The sequence below is a fragment of the Bactrocera neohumeralis genome, chromosome 3, assembly GCF_024586455.1.
Source record: "Bactrocera neohumeralis isolate Rockhampton chromosome 3, APGP_CSIRO_Bneo_wtdbg2-racon-allhic-juicebox.fasta_v2, whole genome shotgun sequence".
Classification (NCBI taxonomy): Eukaryota; Metazoa; Arthropoda; class Insecta; order Diptera; family Tephritidae; genus Bactrocera; species Bactrocera neohumeralis.
The window spans coordinates 12,285,614-12,297,207 of record NC_065920.1 but is presented as its reverse complement, the minus strand read 5'-3'; the positions used below and the strand labels follow the sequence as shown (position 1 = coordinate 12,297,207).

General features: G+C 46.2%; 1 protein-coding gene across 1 annotated transcript in view; it reads right to left on the bottom strand.

Moving 5' to 3' along the window:
- The window catches only part of LOC126753594 (uncharacterized), a 203,521-nt gene that overhangs the window by 43,620 nt on the left and 148,307 nt on the right, over nt 1-11,594 (bottom strand). Inside the window, 17 exon segments of the mRNA XM_050465148.1 lie at nt 16-1,611; nt 1,800-2,120; nt 2,550-2,858; nt 2,943-3,284; nt 3,355-3,678; nt 3,742-4,050; nt 4,119-4,442; nt 4,547-4,870; nt 5,149-5,463; nt 5,538-5,867; nt 5,944-6,273; nt 6,340-6,657; nt 6,749-7,072; nt 7,907-8,224; nt 8,294-8,599; nt 8,693-9,013; nt 9,074-11,527. Of these exon segments, the coding sequence (XP_050321105.1) occupies nt 16-1,611; nt 1,800-2,120; nt 2,550-2,858; nt 2,943-3,284; nt 3,355-3,678; nt 3,742-4,050; nt 4,119-4,442; nt 4,547-4,870; nt 5,149-5,463; nt 5,538-5,867; nt 5,944-6,273; nt 6,340-6,657; nt 6,749-7,072; nt 7,907-8,224; nt 8,294-8,599; nt 8,693-9,013; nt 9,074-11,527 (8,865 nt within the window).

Sequence of the window (11,594 nt, the reverse complement as noted above, 5' to 3'; positions counted from 1 at the left end):
GTTGTCTATACTCACGTATTTTCGAACATTGTACAAATGGATCACCGGTCATGCCACGTGGGCAAGTACAGATGGGGCTATGATTCTTCGTTGTGCAGATAGCTCGTATGCCGCAAGTATGTAAGCATGGATCAACACATTTGTTGTTTACACATGCGCGTTCTGGCGCACACTCCGAACTGACCACACACTCAGGGCGGCAATTGGGTGGTTGATTGATGAAACCAGATTTACATGAGCAGACAGCTTGGTCGTTTATGCTACGGCAGATACTATTTGGTCCACAAGGTGATGGTACGCATGGATTGATTGGCGGTGGCGGTGTAACTGGTATCTGTCTGCATTGGAAGAATGGATCTCCACTATAACCAGGTGGGCAGTTGCATGTCGGCACATGATTATCTACTGAGCAAATGGCAAATTCACCACAAATGTTCTCGCACGGGTCAACACATTTGAAGCGCACACATGCTTGGGCTGTTGAACAGTCATCATTAGCTTCACATTCTCGTCGACAACCGCGTTCTACATCGTAAGGATTACCCTCGAAGCCCTCATGACAATAACAAGCGCCAGCGCCATTACGCTCTCTGCACTCGGCATGCGGACCGCAGGGCGAAGGCTCACAGGGCGATGTGGGAGGTTGTTTTGGCAGTACTGGTTGTATTAGATCGCAACCCAATATTGGATCGCCTTCATAACCATCGGTACATGAGCAGATGGCATTATGTTGCACCACTTTGCAGAAAGCATTGTTGCCGCAAGAGCCGGGACAAGGATCGACGCAACGTTCATTTTGACATGACAGATTATTTGGACATTCATCATTGTTCGTGCATTCCGGACGGCAGTTTGGTGGACGACCCACATAGTTCGTTTGGCATGAGCAGGCGGCTTGTCCGCCAATTTCACGACACAAAGAGTTGGGACCACATGGTGAAGGTACGCATGGATTTTGTGGATCACGTACTGTTTCTTTCTCTTCAATGCATGATGTGAACGGATCGCCAGTTAAACCAGGCGCACACGTACAAATAGGATTATGATTAACCACTTGACAGCGTGCATTGTTGCCGCACGCGCCACGACATGGGTCCGCACACTTCTGATTCAAACAAGCCCTATTCTGTGGACACTCCGAACTAACAACACATTCCGGCTTACAAGATGGTGGTGCGCCCACAAAACCATCGACGCAAGAGCACACAGCATGTCCATTAGATTCACGGCATTCACTATAGGGACCACATGGCGACGGTTGGCATGGATTCAGCGGTGTCAGCGTTGTTACTTCGATTACAGCGCACGAACGATGTGGATCACCGGTGTAACCATCGAAGCACATACAATTCGGCGCATGATTCAAGACACGACATTCGGCATTAATGCCACATACACCGGGACATGGATCTTGGCATTTATTATTGATGCAAGCACGTGAACGATCGCAGTCCGAATTTTGTACACATTCTGGGCGGCAGCCGCTATACGGATCACCAAAGTATTCAGGCAAACATGAGCAAGAACCAGCACCATTACGCTCACGACAAACTGCGTTTGCACCGCAGGGACTGGGATTGCATGGATTGCGTGGTGCCTCTGTTGGAGTCACTGTAAACAGGAAGAAAAAAATTGAGATGATGTGTAAAGTACTGTTGGAGCCATGAGAGCTGATAGCAGGACATCTGAGGCACTTGTTTATTCTTTTTGATTTACTTTAGAGAACTCTTTTTCCATTTTAAACTCTAAAATGCTCAAATGTCCTTCGAAAAAAATGAATATTGGTTGTAGATATATACTTTTTACAATGGCACAACCGGAGAAAGGATCTCCAGTATAGCCGATTTCACATTGGCACGTCGGATTGTGTTTAATAACTGTACATTGTGTATGTACACCGCAAGCGCCGATACAAGGATTTGTACATTTCTGATTAGTACAAGCTAAATCAGCTGGACAGTCTGAACTACTTAGACACTCGGGACGGCAATTAGGTGGTCGCCCCAAGTAGTTAGGCAAACAGGAGCATGCAGGTGAATCGCCAACTTCGACACATTTCGAGTTGGGTCCACATGGTGAAGGTACACAAGGATTACCAGGCTTTGGTACTGGCACGTCCACTACGTACATATACACAGGCAACAGGAAGATAGTTTTACATACAGGTAGATGAACAGTCAGCAGGCAGGCAGGCAGTGTTGGATAGGTTTTGTATACCGTAGTAGTGTTTTCATAGTTTGTTGATAGTAGGTTTTAGATGACATAGTAGTAGGTAGAGTAGATAGGGTTTTACACAGTCACAAAATACATATTTATAAGGAACACATAAAAGTAGAAAAATGTAATAAAAAGAGAGAAATACAGTTAGATATATATATATATATACATGCAAGAGTATGAAAAAGGGCTGACCGCGGCTGACTTTGCGTTAGAAGCGCGTTGCTTTACTACATGTCTCAGAGGTAGAGAGCTTAAAGCTCAATGCTCCAATTCCTACTTCTAACGCCAAGCTACCGCATGTCGGCTTCACAAAAACTACACATGCTTACGTTTAATTTTAATACATCTACTGAAGGGATCGCCGGTATAACCGGGTGGGCAAGAGCACGCCGCATAATGATTAATGACTTGACAGCGCGCGTCACTGCCACAAGTACCAGGGCAGGGATCAACACATTTCTGATTTTGGCATGCAAGATTTTGTGCGCAGTCTGAGGAAACAATACATTCGGGTTTGCAATTCGGCGGTGAACCAATGAAATTTGTCTGGCAGGAGCAAACAGCATGGCCATTCACCTCGCGGCATTGACTGTAGGGACCACATGGTGACGGTACGCAAGGATTAGTGTCTTTCGGGGCTGTATGGGTAATAAAGATAATTGGGTTGTGTGAGTAAGTAGACGAGTTGTTGGGAGAATTAGTAAGATTGTTGCAGTTCATACTTGGTGCTGGCGGTAGTTGTGGTATTTCACGGCAAGCGCTTAGTGGGTTACCCGTGTAACCCTGTAGGCAATGACATGTTGGCGCATGATTATTCACTCGACATTCCGCATTCAAGCCGCAAACACCTGGGCAGGGATCTGTGCATTTGTTGTTTACACACGATTTGTCACGCGGGCAATCGGAGTTGGCAATACATTCAGGACGGCAACCACTATACGGATCTCCAAAGTATTCGGGCAGGCAAACGCACGAACCAGCGCCGTTGCGCTCTCTACATTCGGCGTTGGGACCGCAAGGTGATGGAATACAGGGTGTAAGACGTTCCTCGGGTACAGCGGTGGCTAAAGAAGTTAACAAGCGAACGAGAGTTAATGAGTGTTCTTTCCGAAAGAAGGGATCATAATTGCTTACGCGTTGGATTGCAACCTGCGAAAGGATCGCCGGTAAAGCCAGTATCACAACTGCACACTGGTGAATGATTTACGACATTACAGAAGGCATTGAAACCACAAGAGCCAGGGCAGGGATCTTTACAACGCTCATTTATGCAAGCCAAATTGGCCGGACATTCCGAGTTGAGCGTACATTCGGGACGGCAATTCGGTGCACGTCCTACAAAGTTCGGTAAGCATGAACAGACTGGCGTTTCGCCAACAGCGCGACATTGTGAGTTCGGTCCACATGGACTTGGAACACAAGGGTTGGTTGGTCTTGTAGGCAAGCGTGGTTCCTCTTCTAAATAATATATAACGTTAAAAAATATGACCTAACTCGTATTTGAAGAGGCAATGGTCTTACGTTCTTTGATCAAGCAACGTATGAAAGGATCTCCTGAGTAGCCAGGTGGACATGTACAAATCGGATTATGGTTTGTGACCTTACAGCGTGCTTCGTTGCCGCAAGTGCCCGGACATGGGTCTACACAGCGCAAATTCACACAAGCCTTGTCCTGCGCACACTCGGAACTAACCGAGCATTCGGGGCGACAAGACGGCGGTGCACCAATGTAATTGGTAATGCACGAACAGACTGCATGTCCGTTCACTTCACGACATTGGCTGTAAGGGCCACATGGCGAAGGACGGCAAGGCTGCGCGGGTTCGATGTCTGTGGAAAATTAACCGGGGTTACTAGACAGTTCATTTTTATATATATTGCTAATGAGAACACTGTACGTTTTGGTTGTTCGCGACAATATTCCGAGGGGTTACCCGTATAACCCGATGGACAACTACAGCTGGGCGCGTGATTAATTACGTGACATTCGGCACCAACGCCGCATACTCCTGGACATGGATCGCGACATTTGTTGTTCATACAAGCGAGATTCTTCGGGCAGTCGGTATTCAACACACATTCGGGACGGCATTCCGTGTATGGATCTCCAGAGTACTCAGGCAAGCAGGTACAAGCGCCAACGCCGTTTCGTTCCTTGCACACAGCATTAGCACCGCAAGGGCTGGGATTGCAAGGCATTGGAATTTCTGGCGGTATATTAACTAATGTGCGGGGAGGAAATAAAGTGTTTATGTAAGCGTCGTATTGTGTCATAGCCTAACTGATAATACTAATGAAACTCAAGCATGTCTATGTGAAAGCTTACTTTGAGGACTACATCCTGAAAAAGGATCACCCGTATAACCATCCAAGCAGCGGCAAATTGGTCTATGATTATTTACAATACATGTCGTATATGAGCCACATGAACCTTGGCAAGGATCTTGACAGCGTTGATTGATGCAAGCCATATTACCGCGACACTCCGAATTCGACGTGCATTCGGGTCGGCAATTCGGTGCTCTGCCGATGTAATTGGGCAGACACGAGCACACAGCTTGACCGTTTGCATTCGACACTTGACACTTGGAATTCGGACCGCACGGCGATGGTACACATGGATTTATGGGATCTCTTATAATAGGACGTTCTACATACATATATCGTATATACACATATACAGCGTAAAGTATTCAACATGCAACCAGAAGAATATCCACAAAAATGAAGATACATAAGCAAAAGAGAAAGAAAAGTTCGAATAAGTAACAATGAAATGAGATGGATGGATGGATGGCAACTAGCAGGAGAGCGCACAACACGCTGTGAAGCTCTCTACATAAAATGTCATGCAATAAAGAAATCTAACAAACTTCGCAGCACATTGTACGCCCTCTAGCTATGAGTGAAAAAGCGCAATGTTCTTACTCTCTTCGTAGATGCAGCGTACAAATGGGTCACCAGTGTAACCAGGTGTGCACGAGCAAATCGGATTGTGATTGACGACGCGACAAAGCGCATTATTTCCACAAGTACCGGGGCAGGGATCTTTACAACGTTCATTGGTGCACGACTTGTCTTGTGCGCAATCAGAGCTGCTCATACATTCCGGACGACAGTTGGGTGGTGCACCCAAATAGTTCGGTAAACATGAGCACACTGCGTGGCCATTGACAGGTCGGCAATTGCTATACAGCCCACAAGGCGATGGCTGACAAGGGTTGACAGGTACCGGAGGTTCATCTATGGTTGTGATAAGAGTTGTGGTTTTGTCAGTATAGCTGTTACTAAGCATAGTGGGTTAGTAAGGGTCTTACATTGCGGTGGTGGCTCTGGTATGGGTGAGCAACCGCTGATGGGATTTCCAGTGTAGCCGTTAAAGCATTCGCAGTTCGGTGCATGGTTAAGGACGACGCATTCGGCATTACGCCCACACATACCCGGACAGGGATCGATACATTTGTTGTTGATGCAGGCGCGTGCCTTCGGACAATCCGAATTAATGACACACTCCGGTCGACATTCAACATATGGATCGCCAAAATATTCGGGTATGCATTTGCATGAGGCCGCGCGATTGCGCTCCTCACAAATGGCATTCAAGCCACATGGACTGGGTCGACATGGTTGAACTGGTTCATCGGGTACTGTAAATGTTGTGAATAATTTGGTTTAATAAGGTTTTGCTCAGCTGAGTGGGGGCAAAAATTGATTGGGACATACTTGGTATGACTTTGTAGCAGCCAGAGAACGGATCGCCGGTATAACCCGGTTCGCACATACAAATCGGCGCATGCGCACTGACTTGACAGCGTGCATTGTTGCCGCACGAACCCACACAGGGATCGGCACAACGTGTATTCATACAAGCCAAATGCGCAGGGCACTCCGAATTGATTGTACATTCCGGGCGACAGTTCGGTGGACGACCAATGTAATTGGCCACACACGAGCAAACAGCACCGGAGCTGGAAGCGCGACATTGTGAATTCGGGCCACAAGGGCTGGGTATACAAGGATTTTGTGGTGGTAAACGTGGCGTATCTAATGGTTCTAAAAGCAAATAAAAGCTCGTTAGTGATCGCTGGTCTATAGGGGCTTTTCACGCGAGTAACATACTTCTTTCAGGTAGACATTGCTGGAATGGATCGCCAGTATAACCATCAATACAGCTACAAATCGGTGAGTGGTTGGTAACGCGGCAACGTGCATTCTGACCACACGTGCCGGGACATGGATCTTGACAACGCATATTAATACAAGCCCGGTTCGAAGCGCATTCAGAACTGAGCATGCACTCTGGTCTGCAATTCGGTGGATGACCCATATAGTTGGGTAGACAAGAACAAACGGCGCGATTACTTGCCACACGGCAAGTACTGTACACACCACATGGTGAGGGACGACAAGGATCACGGGGTATGGGCAAATACATATCTAAATAATATAACGCAAGTAAGAGAGAGGGAAACAAAGGAAGCTTTGTTAGAACGGAACTCATTTTGCATTTGTCTTGATTGTATCATACTTGATGGTTTCTCCTGGCAGCTACGCATTGGGTTGCCCGTAAAGCCGGATATGCAAGTGCAAACCGGTATATGATGCGAAACGCGACATTCCGCATTGAAACCACACAGACCTATACATGGATCGACGCATTTCATATTTACACAAGATTTCGTGAACACACAATCGCTATTCTGTACGCACTCGGGTCTACAATTTATATACGGATCACCGAAGTAATCTTGAATGCAGGTGCATGAACCAGCACCATTGCGATTTCGGCAAATGGCATTTGAGCCGCAAGGCGATGGATTGCATGGATCGGCGGGTATGTCAGGCACTACGACTATAAACCGGATAGAGAAAATACAGAGGCGGGATAGTGATGAGTGTTTTTGATACAGTGATTGAGGTTTTGTTGAAAATATACTATATATACATATTGCAATGGTAATGCACCGTAAATAATAATGAAAATATACAAAATATAAATACATACAATAATAAGCAGATTTTGAAGTCAGCAATCGAAAAGGAAAGTTTTAAAGCTATTTTAAAAATTCCGATGGATTTGGCATAAAAAGGAATGGATCGAATTGAAAGGGAAATATATGGAATGAAGTGGATTTGAAACAAAATATATAGTTAAGAAAATAAGCGGAAATGGATAAGAATAAAATGGAGCTTGAAACAACTGAAGAATGCAAATGGAAGTACTGGAACCACAGTATGGGAAATGGGAAAGGAAATCAAGTGAAATGAAGGACGACGGAAATGAAAAATTATTAATTTTTTTTTGTATTAATAAATAATAAACCACATGGAAGATATGATATCTAAATGAAAGCTTGAAGCTCTAAAATTTTAACTTTTCGATTTCTGACTCAAAACCAACATGATAAGCTTATATCTAAAGATCATCTGGAATGTCAAAGTACTACTTAAACATGCAGGAAATGGAAATAGACAAATTACAGTATAAATAAACAATAACAACAATAAACAGGCACATGAAAAATTACATATTCGGAAGGAACCATTAACCTTTACAAATGCAAACTGAAATAAATATATAATATTAAGATTGAAGAAGCCATTGGCATCAGTGAACACCAAGCTTTGGAATTTGTTCTGTTCCCAGAAAGCAGGAAGAATAAGAAAATGTGAAACAGGTACTCACTTTGCGGTGTATTGCAACCAGCATACGGGTCACCTTCGTAACCCTCGAGACACGAACACACAGGCTTGTGATTTTGTGCTGTGCAAAGGGCATTAAAACCGCAAGCGCCAGCACAAGGATCCTCACAACGTTGACGTATGCAAGCGCGATTCGATGGACAATCTTGATGGATAACACATTCCGGACGACAATTGGGCGGTGCACCAAACATACCCGGCGAGCAACTGCAAGCAGCACGATTATCGACTTCCCGACACTCGGCATTAGGACCGCAAGGGCTGGGTAAACATGGATTAACCTTTGGTGGAGGTTCGCGCGCTACAGATAACATAGAGTTTAATCAATGAAGATGTAATAAAGTATGACAGAAAATATGTTAAAACTTACGTTTCGGTGTACATTGTTCGAACGGATCACCCATATAGTCGACTGGACATGAGCATATTGGATTGTGATTGACCACCTGGCATTTGGCATTGAAGCCACATGTGCCGATACAAGGATCTACGCACTTTTGATTGATACATGCCAAATTTTGTGAACACTCTGAGCTGACAACACATTCCGGACGACAGTTGGGTGGTGCACCGAAGTAACCTACTTGGCAAGAGCAGGCTGGGCGACCATCAACCACGCGACAAATACTATTGGCACCGCACGGTGTCGGTTCGCAAGGGCTGAGTGGTCCGATGGCTGTAGGGAATACAATTAAATAAAATTTTATATTAGTCAAAGTGGTAATGAAGCATAAAATCTTGCCGAGAAACTAGTAGTGTGTATACTTACGGTAATCTTCACGTTTGCAGCCGGTAAAGGGATCACCTTCGTAGCCACGTACACAACTACATGTCGGTATATGATTGACCACAGCACACTCGGCATTCGAGCCACAGGTGCCAACGCAGGGGTCGCGACAATGCTGTTTAATACAAGCCAAAGACGATGGACACTCGGCATTATAAACACATTCCGGACGACAACCGGTGGTGTAGGGATCACCAATATATGGTTCAATACAGCTACAGCGTGCCTCGCCGTTACGTTCACTACACAATGCATTCTCACCGCAGGGGCTTGGATAACAGGGATCGATGCGGTCTTTTGGTTCTGGAAAATAAAAAATCGTGTTAATTAAAATCCCTTCAACTTTTTAACGTTGTTACTTACTTTCATCGATTTTGGAACAACCGACGAAGGCGTCTCCCTCATAACCCTGTTCGCAGCTACAGTGCGCCGCATGTGCGATCACCGTGCAACGTGCATTGTGTCCACATGTATTCGCACATGGGTTTTGACATTTCTCCTGTATACACGCCTTGTCGGCTGGACATTCAGTATTTAGTGTACATTCTGGACGACAATATGGTGGACTGCCAATATAATTGGCAACACATGAACATACTGGACGTCCCTGTTTTATTTGGCAGATGGAATTGGGTCCACAAGGCGACGGTGCACATGGATTTTCGGGTTTGCGTTCAGTGTCCGTACGTTCCTCCGGTATGCGGCTACAAGATACAAATGGATCGCCCTCAAAACCGGGCTCGCAAGAGCAAATTGGGTTGTGGTTTAAGACTTCGCAACGTGCTTCTACGCCGCATGTACCAGGACAAGGATCGGCGCAACGTTGATTAATACAAGCTTTGTTTAGCGGACACTCAGAGCTTACAACACACTCTGGTTGACAAACTGGCGGTGAACCCTTGAAGTTCGGCAGACATGAACAGGCCGCATAACCATCGGGTGAGGTCAAGCAACGAGAATTGGGACCACATGGTGATGGTTCACATGGATTACGTGGTCTGTCTGCTGGTCTTTCTGGTGGTAAGTAGTAAGGATTGCATTGTACAGCAGCGTCACCAGTGTAACCTTCGACACACAAGCACACAGGAGCATGATTTACTATGCGACACATAGCGTTAATGCCACATACGCCTACACATGAGTCTACACATTTCGAGTTGACGCAGGATTTTTCAGCAGGACAATCGGAGTTAAGCACACATTCTGGGCGGCAACCGATGAAAGGATCACCAAAGTAGCCCGTACGACAGACACAAGTTAATGCGCCGTTGCGCTTCTTACATTCAGCATTAGCGCCACATTGCAGTTTCTCACAACTCGGCGATGGCGCCGGTACGAACGGTGATGGTGGTGAACAGTGCTCATATGGATTGCCATATAAGCCAGGTGGGCAACTACAAATGGGATTGTGTTCATAGACATTACATACAGCGTTGTGTCCGCATGAGCCTGGGCATGGATCCAAGCAGCGTTGACCCAAGCAAGCGCGATCGAAGGGACAGTCTGAGTTAGAGACACATTCAGGTCGGCAACGTGGATTTTGTTGAGCATTGGGTCCAAAGCATGGATCACACAGGGCTACACCATCACCGTATATAGAGCAGACATCATGTGGTCCACAAGGAGATGGTGCACATGGATCTCGAGTTACATTCTTTAGCACTCCAACAGGTATACATTGACGGAAAGCATCGCCGGTGAAGCCGTCGAGGCAGGCACAGAGCGGTGTGTGTTGTCGTACTCTGCAAATAGCATTGATGCCACACACTGTGCCAGCACATGGGTCGATACATTTATGGTTGATACAAGCCTGTGCGGTGCCGCAGTCTGAATTGATGTCACACTCTGCGCGACAACCACTCTGTGGATCACCCAAATAACCAGGCAAGCAAGAGCATACGGCGCGATGATTTAATAACTTGCATTCACTATTTATACCACAAGGACTAGGCAAACAGGGATTACGGCTTGGCGTCTTCGGTATATCTAGCGCGTAACAACGAATGCCCGGATTACCAGTGAGTCCAGCATTGCATGAGCAAACGGGATGATGTTCTTCCACGCGGCAATTGGCTCCTTGACCGCAAGCACCTGGACAAGGATCGTAACACTTGAAACCCATACAGGCTCTATTGTGCGGACAATCGGCATCCACTTGACATTCGTAGCCATGGCAGCCTTTAGTTGACGTCGGATCTCCAGATAAACCATCAGGACAGATGCATGCACTTTGACCATCACCAGCAACAACACATTCAGCATTTGGACCACATGGATTAGGTTCACAGGCGCTACGAGGTGGCTCGCGGCAACCCTGATAAGGATCACCAATATAACCAGAACGGCAATAACATTCTTCGCGATTGCCAGTAACATAACAATCAGCATTACGTCCACATGGACCTGGTGTGCATAGCTCATCGGAAACTGGTGGTTTTTCACAAGCCTTAAATGGATTGCCAATCTTGCCATCTGGGCAGAAACAAACTGGTGTACGTGAGGAATCACAAACTGCACCCGGACCGCAAGGACTGGGATCACATGGATTTACAGGTTCTATGCAACCGCGTATTGTGTTGGGACTTTCAACATAACCCGGTAAGCATGTACATTTCGAGAAACCGTTGCTGAGCACAGCGCATTGTGTATTCGGTCCACAAGGTGATGGATCACAAGGGCTCTTTGGCACCTCACACGGCACCAGCGGCGGCTGACCTTCATATTCGGGTAAACAGAAGCAAGTTGGCGCGTCGTTCACCATGCGACAACCAGAATTGGGGCCACAAGGATTCGGACGACACTCGTCGCCTTCGGGTACTGAAAGTAAACGTAGATGAAGTTTTAAAAAAATTACGCATTACATAAACTTTGTGTATAACACAAC